This window comes from Pezoporus wallicus, unplaced genomic scaffold, assembly GCF_028554395.1.
Source record: "Pezoporus wallicus isolate ANWC-B61680 ecotype Strahan unplaced genomic scaffold, APGP_CSIRO_Pwel_v1 contig_6899, whole genome shotgun sequence".
Taxonomy (NCBI): domain Eukaryota; kingdom Metazoa; phylum Chordata; class Aves; order Psittaciformes; family Psittacidae; genus Pezoporus; species Pezoporus wallicus.
Genome location: NW_026638613.1, coordinates 1,891,558 through 1,904,716, shown reverse-complemented (window position 1 = coordinate 1,904,716; position 13,159 = coordinate 1,891,558). Strand labels below are relative to the sequence as shown.

At 39.8% G+C, this 13,159-nt stretch overlaps 1 protein-coding gene across 3 annotated transcripts in view; it reads right to left on the bottom strand.

Moving 5' to 3' along the window:
- SPATA16 (spermatogenesis associated 16) overlaps nt 1–13,159 on the bottom strand; it is a 98,985-nt gene that overhangs the window by 21,358 nt on the left and 64,468 nt on the right. For all 3 annotated transcript variants that reach the window (XM_057411566.1, XM_057411567.1, XM_057411568.1), the window contains exons 6-8: nt 6,727–6,874; nt 3,350–3,496; nt 3,013–3,125 (exon numbers count right to left, since the gene is read on the bottom strand). In XM_057411566.1, the coding sequence (XP_057267549.1) occupies nt 3,013–3,125; nt 3,350–3,496; nt 6,727–6,874 (408 nt within the window). The remainder of the gene's footprint in view (nt 1–3,012; nt 3,126–3,349; nt 3,497–6,726; nt 6,875–13,159) is intronic.

The following is a 13,159-nucleotide window of genomic DNA, read 5'->3' as shown; positions in this document are numbered from 1 at the left end:
TCATGCTGGGAATCATACAGTAGGTTTTGTTCACCTTTATAATGTGAGCCCCTCTGGCCATTGTTTCTCCTGTTAAGTAGCATCATGTGCCATTGGCATGGGACTGCACCAAGAGAAAGGCAAACTTGGTGTGTATAAAGCAGCAGAAATTACCCCAGTGAAATCGCTGGATAGAATAACCTCTTGTCAGTGCTGGTAATCTTGAAAGGAATATGAGTAGCTGAAGTTCTGACTAATATATATATATATATATATACACACACACACATATATATTTAAGGCAAATAAAATAACCTTTGTGTCATGGTACATATTTTTGGATAGACGAGGTTTATGGCAGTTCCTCAGCTGCAGCAGATGATGCTGCAAGGGGACCAGACTGCGATATTCACTCTCAAATGCTCCTGCTTTACAATATATAAATGTCCCCTTGATTTAAACGGGACTGGCTGTTCTTTATGAAAAAGAGGGGCCAGCAGAAAATGTCCTGTTTTTTTAACCTTTAACCTCATATCTTACAAACAGTGGTGTGTGTATAAATCATATAATTAACTCTAGGTTGCGTAGCTGCAAAACTGAGGTGGCAGAATTGACTTATATTAAGTGTTGCCATGGTTTAATAAGCTCTGCTTTAGCACTGAGATGTTTTCATCAAAAAGAAATCTGATAAGGACAAGTATTCGGATTGTATGTTTGCATCCACAAATGAGGAAGAGGGGAGAAAGGAATGCTTTTTCTATTAAAAAACAAATATATTCTTTTATCTTCTTAAAGTAAGTTGTAAAGCTGGAGTCTGTATCTGAAGGTTTTTTTTTTCAGAAGTTTTTAATTTAGTTTGTCTGTACAGGAAATAAGATGGAATCATATTTCTAGCTTGAAGAAAGTGTTGGAATACTTTCAAGAAGCAAAAGTAGCCAAATTTCTGTCAGGCCTATAAAGAGATTTTAATCACCAGCAGCAGAGCAGTCCTGGCTCCATGCCTATCTCTATTATCAGGCATAATTAGCTTTGTCATTTGCTCTTTGGGTCAGAGGTTCTGTCTTGCCTGGATCATTCAACACTATGAAAACTGAAGGGAAAGTGAATATGTTTCCGCTGATAATGGATGTGGAATTGGCAGCTGTTTGTTCTAACTCAGTGATAATTTCTTCTATCTTGTGTCTTTCCTCCTCTCCATTAAAGCTCCCACACTGACCCCTTGGGTGCTAGTTATAAATCTCTAGGATGGAGGTTCAGACCTGTTATCACATTCTTGCTGCTGCTGGAGGTGGCACTGGGATAGACCTGGCCTGAAACACAGGAATGTTGTACTGACCTCCTTGAAAAAAAGGCATCTTTGCTGCTGACTTCAATGGCTCTGGGAGCTTTCTTTTGTTTCAGCAAGACTATTTAAATGCATGAGGTGAGGTCTAGACCTGGTAGAAAATATTTCTGTGTAGGAGCAGTGTAAATTCGTACAGCTAGTGGAGCCTGTCTTGAGCAATCTTAATATACCACTCTACTCTCATCTCTTACATGATGAGTTCCTTTTCCCTACACCCTGCATACCAGATACCATGTATCTCTGCTTGTACCATGTGGTCCAGTTCCTCCAAATTCATTTATAGATCAGGGTTGTTGTGGGGAATCCAAAGACTGTGAGATTTCAATTTTTTTTTTTTTTCTCTCCTGATGCTCTTTAAAGAGTGATTAACTGCAATAGAGGAATCTCACCTCTGAAAGCTCTATGTTATACCCGAAGAGAGCATTGTGTATATATATATATATATATATATATATATATATTAATTGGAATTTTACTGGGGCTTTCAGAAAGATCAGGGGTTTATTCTGTATCCAGTACCCACCCGCTGTCTGTTTATACTTCAAGCTTCTGAAACATTTAAAGTGCAATGCACTCAGCAGTGATGGGTATTTCACTTTTCATAAGATGCCATTTCCATTAGCCTGCACATTAATAACTTGGGCTTTTGGTCATCTGAAGCCAACAGCACATGGCTTCAGGAAAGAACTGCAAAGAAGTAGTTCTGTGTTTCCTCAAGGGTGTCTGACCTCAGCCTCCTTCACCTGCCTCACACTGATACAGATGCTTTATGAGCGCCCATTTTGGCGAAGCACTAAGCACCTTTACCTCCCACTAACCATGTAAGTTCAAGCACTTACTGCTGTTTCAGCAGCTGCTCTCCAAAAGTAAAGGAGATACAGCTTCCCCAAATATCTAGCTAATGTTTCCTCCTTGCTAGGGGTTGCTAAGTAGCAGTTTTTGTCAACCTACTATCTGGTATCAAAACCTAAGAATATAAATCCTGTGATTTGCTAAGACACCCCATACAAGGAAATGGCTCTGATCCCTTCAACATACAGAAAACTAAAAAACTGTTATTGCTAGGGAAGAAGCGTTAACATTAGCATTTACAGTCTGGGGAGGAGAGGCTTTTTCCACTTATTTTCAGGAGAATAATTTAAGTATTGCATTAAAACAGTCTAGTCTACATGCAAATTTGATTTTTGACCTTTTGTGCTAATCAAAAGCCATGGTGCTAAAAAGCTGTGTATATTATTGCAGAAAGTATGGAGTAGAATTAACTAATATACCTTCAGTATGGTTGTAGCAGATTTGAAGGTTATTTCACATCACTACATAGGGATCAGGATCTAAAGCACTAGAAATGTTTCAAGTGCAATTATTAACTCTTGATGGAGATCCTGGTGATATGTATAGTAAACTACAGGTATTAAATATAGCAGTTGTTTTGGTGGTTATGTGAAGTAGGGATATAATATAATAGGCCATAAAGATTTGAGAAAATTGCATGCAAAGTGATTTTAAATAAACTGGGTACATTGTCAAATAATTAGGGGTACTTTTTAAAAGTATCTAAACCTCATTTGAACTCTGTTCCTAATGCAATTCACTGAGCATTTCTGGACACAGGAGAAGTATGTGCAGAATGAATTACCCACCAAAAAGCACACATCATTTACACATGCACTGGGGAATTTTATACTCACAGTTAATTTGGTGCTTCTTATAAAATCTATTACTGGCATGATCTTTTCGCCAGTGTAATCCCAGTATCTTTTTGTTTCTTCTTCGGTGAGAGGACAGAAAGGTGCTTTCCGGTCTAGGAAATGAAATCACAAAACCACTGTGTTTACCTATATACATTTTCCACAGAGGATCTAGCAGGAAGATGAGGAAACTGAAGGAAGAGAGAGGAGTATGGTGAGAGATATTTGGAAAGTTGGGGCTGCCAGCACAGAGAAATGGGTCCTGAGAAACCCCCACCCTCCCTCATTTAGCAAGGTCTCCCCTGAGCTTTTCCAGCTATTGAGCAGGTTGGCGCACCTGAAGAGATTGGCAGTTTTTTGTTTGACCACCTTTCCAAGATTTTTCCAATATGTTTGTTTCTGAAACCCAGAGTCAGCAAGTACTTCTGGGGAGGCTCAGACAACCACTCAGATGTCTGTGGCAAGATGTGAAGTCCATGAGGATCTGGAATAGGAAATGAAAATAATTTCCACTGCCACATTTCTTTTCAGTTGTAACAGAAGTCACTTTTTTTTTCTTTTTCATTCCCCCCCCCCCCCCGGAAAAGAAAGGACGTCTAAGAAAGAGTGAAATGTAGTCCCAAAAGCTTGCCATAACACCATAACAAAGGTGACTAAGCTAGCCCATCCAGCTATAACTGGGTTTTGAAATTCCAGATTTTGCAAACTTTTGCATCAACAGCTTAAATTTTGCTGATGCATAAGTTAAAACTTGTCTTTTCCATTTATGTATTTTTCAATGTTGATAATCCAAAGCATTAATAACTCACCGCTTCAGTAACATAACATAGCGATCTTTTTACCGCAAAGAAGCTGTTTTATTATTCCCTGAATTTTTGAGGTTTTATTTCCTACAGATTTGTGCTTTAACCGTCACCACCACTGTAATCCCAGGCTTCCTGCATGTCCTTTCTGATCCACCCAGCTGGTATGTAACAGCATGTGCTGTGGCTTGTCCAGAGTTTGTGACTGCTGCTGCCAAACAGCCTGTGTATTAGCTGAGTGTATATGCCCTGACCTCAACAAGGACAGATGCTCAGACCAATTGTTTAAACCACCTCTGCTTAGGGAACCAGACCAGTCCTTTCCTCCTTCCTCTTGCCCTGCAAAAAATAAACCTAGATTGAATGTCAGTGTCACTTTTCACAAAGCAGTGCTCTGTTTTCAGTGAGCTCTGCTTTTAAGATGCCAGGCTGCATGGTCAGAGTGACAAATGGAGAGCCCCACTCAGAGCTCTCTGAACTTACCCCTATATAAATCAAAGTGAGTGGACCTGATATTTCCCTTGCAGCATATTCTGCTTTTAATGGATTCTCAATTTTGCAACAAACTGCATTGTATACTTGGATTTAAATGTGTGTCTGCTCCTTTTCCTTGGCAATACGGAAAACTTTGAAATCAATTCAGTCCTTACACTCTAGCAGAACTTGGACTAAAATTGGACAGATAATTGTTACAGAATAGGAAGGTTATTTAAAATAACATGTTTGTGAGAAGTCTGGTATTTCACACCCACTGTTAAAATGGGGTTTAGCTCATATTTCTAATTTCAGCTTTTTGAGATACAGACCTGCAGGTTGAATGCTCGGTGGTACCACACCGACAATGAGCTAAACTTGTTGCTTTGTGATGTTTGTTTTTGGTGGGCAGTGTGATTTTAGGTCAGATCTGAATAGACAAGTTGAGTAACCCTTCTGCTTTGGTGGACCTCACCTAACATTGTTGTGGGTTGTCTCAGCATCATCTTGGAAAAGCAGCTGTGTCTGCTGTGTTTATGGGACAGAAAGGAGGGAGTTTGGGAGAGGTCCCGTCTGTGTGAGACATCTCACACCACTGCACTTTCAAAACCCTGATACCCATATTGTTTTTTCTTGGCATTCTATCCCACTTAACTCCTAGAAACTTCAGAACTTGCAGTCAAGAGAAACTTACGTAGAATTGAAGCAATTCTTTTAACAGATAGATTTTTGTAAACAAACGTATTTGAAGGCAGATCTGTCTCTATTCAATCTATTTTATAATTGACTGTACGTTATAATTATAAAGTACTATAGGACTGAGATCTTTTACACTTTCCCCCTTTTTTTAACTTCTTCCTTTTCCTTACTGGGAGGAGTGAGAAAATGGCTGATGACGCTTTTAGAGTCATTCAATGATTTATGAACACAAACTGAGTTTCAGCGCAGCACTTGCACACCTTTTCTGCTCATGTGCTCTTGGAAGTCTCACTCTTTACTTGAGTATGCTCAAGTAAATTGAGGGGGTTATGTGAAATACGAATTTATCTTTTTTAAAATCAGGTTCAGGTAGTTTTATTTTGTGCTCTTTTTAATGCCAATACTTTTGTCCCAGGAAATTCTCCACAAAATCATATTAGAAAGTAAACAGTAGACAGGGATTCTACAACCACCATGACAGGTAAGTCCTCATTTTTCCCCTTTGAGCAACCCCAAAGCTACTGCCAGAAATCCAGTACATGGGTGGTTTGCAGCTTGCAAGACACAATCTAGCTTTACATTGGTTTCCTTAAAGCAAAACAAAAATGAATGAGTTTACTTGTGTTCAATATTTGCAGAGTTTCGTGGTAAACATTTGGTTTCCTAATTCCTATTTATGTTTTACAAATAGGTTTTCTTTTCCTCCCCAAAGACGCAATGTGTGTCCTTTTGGAAGCCTTATTTATCTGCTGAGTGCTGGGGCTCAGCAGTGCTGCAAGGATGAAGCTGTCTGACCTGGGTCTAACTCTTGCAGGGAGCAGGCAGCACCTCAGCCCTTTGGGTGACCCTGCTGGAAGTGGCAGTTAGAGGTGAGCTACACATTCAGTTTGTGTGACGAAGATAGAGGATTCCCAGAATTTCACCTGAGACATTTACTTTTCCCTTTATGTTTCTAAATCAAACTCAAGGTCAAACATTATCAGGGTCATCTATCCTCCAAGTCACCACATTAATGGTAGGAAGAAATGCCTTTTATCCCCCTGCCTCTCTTTTGCCAAAATGTCATGCCTGTTCCTCCTGAAATAAGGCTGTGGTCGCCAGAATTTAAGCATCTGTTTACTCCAGGAGATGCTATTTGAGTTCACTCTGCCAGGAGATGACAAAGGGCTCTGCAAAGGCCTTGTTCACTCTGATTCCACTTGTCTTCAACAGGCTAAAGGAAACCTGGCTATCTATTCCCATTCCTACAGCTGAGATGCTCTTAAAAGTGTCAGTCAGTCTATTAGTGCTTACAGAGAGGATAATTTTGGAAAGTGAAGCCCTTGCTGCAGGGATGACCATTGGTGACAGATGGAAACCCACAGAGATGAGAATGAGCTTGGGTCTCACTGTCACTGCAATGCACTGCAAATCTACGTTTGAACAAAATATTAGTTACAATAATGAAATTCAACAATTCAAACATGGGGCTACATGGATAAAAATCATCTTTATGGGATTTGCAGTGTAAAGCCTGTACTTGGCCTAAGTACTGATTTGATTACCTAAATCATGTGCAGTCATAAAGCAAATTTTAGATATTTATTTCCTCTCTCCCTCCCCTCCCCATCTCCCCCCTGCCTCAAAGTGTAGAAATGTCTGGAGCTCAATCTCCAGACTCTCTCAAACTCTTTTTAAGTAAGTCAGCCACTCAAGCAACAGTATACAGAGCTTAAGGACATGTGAAATCTGCTGTTACCTGTATATATGTGCTCCACATAATCAGGGTGCTTTTTAGCAAACCTGGTCTTTAATTCATTTCGTTCATCAGCCTTGATTTCTGTCCCAAGTGGTGTGTACATAACTGAAAAAGATGCTTCTCTAGTGATGGCTTCTTCAATCATAGCCTAAAACAGGCAGAAAAAAAATATATTACATGTCTGTTCATGGCTAGTTAGAAAAAAAAAATACTTTCAGAGATTATATTTTCCCTTTAATAATTGCACAGTCATGCAAAGATAACACATTTTGGTCTTGAATATTAATTAGATGAGAATTTAAATTAGTTCCAGAAAACACTTGTCTATCTATACTCAGAAAATCCATTTAATGGAGAAAGAACATTTATAAACAGTTTTCAGGGCAGCAAGTCTATGTCTTCAATGAAGAGAAAAGTATTAGATAAATTATCTTTTAGAGGAAAAGAAAAAGTGATTCCGTGCCCTCTGAAGGTCACATCTTTCATCTGAGGGTTTTATTCAGTCCTTGGGAGTTGGTTAAACAATACTAAGCATTCATATTACCCCTTGGGTTGGCATGAATTCGACACTCCGCCTATACGGAATATTAGTCTTAAAATATTGCGTTTAAACACCATTTGCATTGAGTAAAATTCACTTCTGTGCAGAGGGCAACATGAAGCTTATGAACCTTGTCATCCCTTAAAAATGACTCAGATGATGCATTGTGCTGGTCTCATGCAGAGGTGGATTTCACCCTTAGTGGATTTCACACTTAGTGGACTCCAATGAACTGGTGCTGGAACTGCCAGGAGCTACCAGCCTGGAAACAGTCTTGCTCAGTATTCTTATTGATCAGTGTAAGGGAGATTGAACTGCAGCTTCTCCTGGGTTGGGTTTGGCTAAGACCACATTCAGTGCTGCTTCAGCTGCATCTGCTGCTAAAAAAGATTTTGTCTCCTTGACATGGGCAGTCCTTTCTGGAAACTGGGAGAACTGCGAGGCTTCATTAAGGTGTCTCAGCAATAGGATAAACACGGTTAATAGTGACAATACTAACGAAGTTAATAGAGATGGTCAGAAAAGTAAGAGAGTAAAAGATACATTTTTTTTAACAGGATGTATGAATCTCCAAGATCACTTTATACACTGAAGGTATCATTATGGGACTAGTTTGGTATTTTATTGACAAGTCCTCCCTTTTATTCTCCAGTCTATCCTCCACCTATGTAAAAATATTTAAGAAACAGTGTGCCTCCGTGAGTCATATGTTTAGCTGATGACTGTTCCCACCAACCCAGAATGGAAGGCAGAGAGCGCCAGTTAGTTAAATACCTGTGTCCTCTCTTTAATAGCTTTAGACAACAGGTCCTCTAATACGGCCATATGATATTTCCATTCTCTTTATTTGTATGGGATATGTAGAAATTCTATAGAATTGTTTTAAGCAGATATTGGGATAAGCTGTCATACATGCGTCTGGAGTACTCTTTCTTACACTGAATACTCTACCTGGATATCAAGGGTGTCACTGGGGATTTGTTTATATTTTTAGATTACAGTATTTAGTCAGCCCATTGTCCTGCATTTACTGGAATGCAAGCAGTCTGGAGTGGCTCGCGTATAGCCCTGGAACATTAAAAAGCTTCAGATGTGTGCAAAAGTATCATGACCACCTGGGGCAGTAATAGCTTTCCCTCCCAGTGAGAAGGAGTTGCAATTTCCTATGGGCACAGCCGTGTTATCCACGGTTAATGCCACAGATCTGGAGATATCAGACCAGAAAATAGCAAGTGTGTCCTCCTGCCAAGAGCTTCGAGGTCCATGAATGGATCCTGTGTCCATTCCTCCCAGCGGGAATACTTACTAGTCTGTACTGATTTATAGGAAAGTGGTTTTAGGATTTTGTATTTCTATGGACTTTAAGTATCTTGTCATCCAGGGCCCTTAGAGGATCAGTAGCAAAACAGTAGTACCAATCTAGCTTTCCAAGGTACATTTTTTAAAAAAAGAGAGGCCTACTTGTTCAAGTTTTACTGAATTTCATATGTAAATATAGGCACAGAATTAGGTCAGCCTTATTCTGTGTGAGATATTGGGCATTCTGCTTATTTTCTATAGATTGGCAGCCATTTCCTAATCTGGACCAGACAAGCTCTGTATTCTGCCTGAAAAGTTCTCTTTTGGCTTTATCATCCCCAAGAACAGTTCAAAGTCATGGCTATAATATCTCTGCATTGCCATGTACCCATGGCTGTTCTGCACAGCAGAGGGCAATAACGGTAAAATGTCAGCCAATGGGGAAAAGAATAGATCTGTAGTTTCTGGTCAATACTGCTACTGAAGGTATTATTATTACCCAAGAGCATTTTTTTTTCCCCAAGCTACTGACCCTGGACATAGATGCTATTTGTTTTATTATCCTCTTGGATTTTTACGGGGTAAAGTCTTTCAGGATATAAAACTTAAGCCCATAAAAACTTTGGAGGAGAAAACTTTATACGATGAAATCCCTAAGGATTTTTCTGCTTAAGCCTTTATGCACTGAAGTTCATACGCGTGGATGGATCTCTGGCAAAGTGTCCAGGAAACAGGAATACCTACAGAATATCATCTGTCATGCTGTACACCATGCATCAGGATATAGTCAGTGTCGAGAGGATTGCAAGGGCTCCCACAGACTTTCAAGAGAGTTTCTGCAGAGAGGACAGGACAAACGTGGTTTTTTTTTAATTCCCCATTTGCACATGCTTTGGTTTATTTTCATTTGAAGGGTCCTTTCTGCAGCATCCTCTCAGATGCACCAGGGAGGATGCTGCTGTTCTGGCCTTGGAGTGGAAGAAGCATCAGGCTGTTTCATGAGTATGGGGGTAGCTGCTAAACTGATAAAGGTGATAAAGAAAAATGATTGTTTTTTGTCATATCCTGCAAGTGAGCTCTGCAATGTTAACTCATCTCATCACATGATGCTACATTCCAGCCTTCAATTCCAGGAGAGTTAGAAAAACTGAAATCCATGAGATGACCTTTAACTATAAGAAAGAGGTCCTCTAGCAATGTACAGTAATGTAAGGGTTATGACTGACATGAGTTCACACTGAATTTGGTGGTTTATCTTAGCAGTGGACAAAACCTATTGCTCCAGCAAAGATGTAAAAGTAGCTCAAGAAGAAGCTGTAATCTGATGAAAAGGAAGATTTCTTTTTGTAGTTATGGGACTGACTCATACTTTGCTATGTCAGGAGGTTTATATCCCTGTTTTGGAAGTGTGGGGTATCAGAGAAAGTCTTCAGAGAAACCATCTGGAGACAAAGTATCTCAAGGAGTATTTATGTTGTCAGCACTTTTATTAAAATACCAACTAATTCCCACATGAAACACAAGCATTCACAAGGTTTGAGGGATGTACATTGCTATCATGACAATTAAAAAGCCAAAAGACATTCTTAAACAAAAAATTTGTTTTGATCAAGTGTTTAAACATATATTTGACCCAACAACACATACACCTCTGAGCACCTTGCCCCTGCAATATCCTTACATTCTATCATATGTAGTAATGTTACATTTCACAGACCTTTTAATAAAACACAAACTTTAGCCTGAACAACCTTATACTGTCCCTTCACCACCCACTAAAATCCTGTTAAGCGCTCATAAAATGAATAGGTAGATGCACAAGAAACAAAGCTTTCCCATGTGAACTTCTGATGGCAAATGATATAACTACTTCAATATTTTTATGAAGCTCTTGCCATTTTGCAGGCTTAGAGCAGACATAGAAGAAATACGCACTGTAGCAAAAAATTCTTCATAACAGTGACAGTAGCTTTCCCTGCTACAGTCCTTACCCTTAGTCCTTTTTAATTACAGAAAGGTTTAATTTGGAAAATCCAATTTTCTTGACATCTAGAATTAGCCAAAAATTTAGATGTCTTTCTAGTGCCTTATCTTGCAGCTGCAGTGCACACTCAGCCACTGTCTCATTTACAGTACAGCAGGAATTGATGCTTTTACAGATGATTTTTATTAATGCAATGATATGAGTCAGGGTAAAGCCATCAGCCTCTTCTATGAATGGCTTCCACTCTTAGGCTGGTAGCTAGAATTGTGGGTGCACAGTGGTGCAGCCTATGTGCTTTCCTCTATATCTTTTCCAACTATAAAGAAGTATCTGGCAGCTCTGCCACTAAGTCTGTTTCTGTTGCGATATGAATATCTTCTCACCAGCATGATCTTCTTACATCATTTTTATTATTTTTTTTTTTTTTCTGGAGGAAAAATAAGTAGACAGAATGCGAGAGCATATCTTTTGCTCAGTATGTTTGTGGTATGAATAAATAATGTATTATACAATAGATGAGAACTTCCTGCTTATCTGCCATGTAATGCCTCCCCATTAATGTAGGTCACATCAAATATCAGCTTATTTAGGTTCTTAAGTTATTAACGTATTTAAGTCTCTGTGAGTTATTTTGTATGCAGTGTATTTTGAAATCGGATTTTCAGAGCACCACAGTGATAGATCTGTGCATTCTGCTGACTTCTGAAAGGCAGAAGCATTGCAAATGGGTTACCTTAGGCTTCAAGACCTGTTTGATACCCTATTAAGAATCTCTTTATGTTTTGGGAGAAAAGAAATCCATTCTTTACAACCTTCCAAAGAGATTGCTATTCATTAGAGAAACCTGCCAAAATACACAGAGTGTGGAAAAAGCTGGAGGCTGCTTCTGAAACTCTCTGTCTGTAATGCTGGCTGGTGGGAAAGCAGGGACTGAGCACAAATGTGGAAATGCAATTCTAGTTCAGGGAAGCTCTCTACCCACAAGCCCTAGTCTCACAAACTCATGTGCATGGAGAATGCCACGAGAGTCCTCAACTCTTGCATCACTTGCTGCAAACTGAGAATATTACCCTTTCATCTCAGCGCAGCGGTAAATGTGAAAGATTTCAGTGTTTCTTTGCTATGGAGGAGCAACTCTGAGACCAATGAAACAGAGGTTATATTTACACTGCAAAGGTGATCCAGAGTATTGGCAAGGTGAGTCCCTGTTACTACTCAGATTACAGTTTGCTGCCATCCCAGGCAGGAGCTCTAGCTTCAAGACAGAGGGCAGGCATAAATCTGCAATGGGGCAATGTGATAGGGACTTTTTATAAGAGCAAGTAGTGACAGAACAAGAGGCGATAGGTTTAAACTGGAAGAGGGTAGATTTAGGTTAGATATCAGGAAGAAATTCTTTACTGTGAAACTGGTGAGGCACTGGCACAGTTTGCACAGAGAAGCTGTGGCTGTCCTGTCTATGCTAGTGTTCAAGGCCAGGTTGGACGGGGCTTGGAGGGAATGGGGCACCAATTTGGAACCTCAAAACTGTTCTATGTTTCTATGATCAAAGAACTGGCCCTGTGAATAGGCTAATTATCCTCTAAGTGAAACTATTGGCAAAAACCATGGCTTTTAACCAGTTTTGTTAATATTACCCCTCTCTTAAGAGAGGTTTTGTGGTGAGAAATGCCCTAATCCCAAAACAAAATTTACTGGACTGCTCTGAGCAGCAGGAGTGACCTTCCAGTGCTAGGAGAAGCCTTTTGCCATCACAAATCCTCAGTAGGTGTTGTGCCAGCTCCACATGGCTCCCACTATCTCAGCAGTGGTTCATAGTGTAAATGGCAGGGTTTTTTTTCTTGTGTGAAAGGGGTTTATAAACTGAATAGCTTTGGTAACCTGGGCTCAGAGGGACATCTTAACTCAGACAGGCAGAGCTAAAGGTTGAACATCGCTTGAATGCTTTATGTGAATGTAGTTGGAACCCACTGGACAACAGCCGGATGCTGCATCCATCTGTTGATGCAGGCAAGTGCTTAAGAGGCACTGATTGAGCCTGGCAATGAAATACCCCTGGCAGAAAGGTGGGATACTTGTTGTAGGGGGTTTCAGGGCTTTTAGCCCCAAAAGAGAAAAAAAAGGAAAAAAACAAAAAAATAGAAAAGGCAACTAAAATGCAGAAAGTAACTGAAGGAGATGTCATTCCTTCCTAGAACTGAGCTCAACATATTTTGGAAACTTGACTTAAATGTGAAAAGATGAATCAGACAGCCAGAGATGGTGACTGATGGGGTTAGCCTGTAAAGTGGACAGCACTGTTCAAAGGGGCAGTGAAAAATCATGCCCAAGTCATTGCAAGAGCATGCTACTTTATGTGGCTGAATAGCTGCTAATTTAGTAGAAGACAAATTGACTGTATCTAGTGTTGTTTCTGAAAAGTGGCTTTATCTATTTTTGTGTGATGTCCTTTTCAGTTCTTCAAGAGCAGATGTGCAGACGGAAAGCCACATAACCAGCAATGATCCTGAGAACACAAACTTCTGCCTTTAGCTTCATCCCCCCAGAGAAAAGAGATAGTATACAAAAATGGAAGAGGATAATAAATGCGTAACTTCTTAAGGACCTTT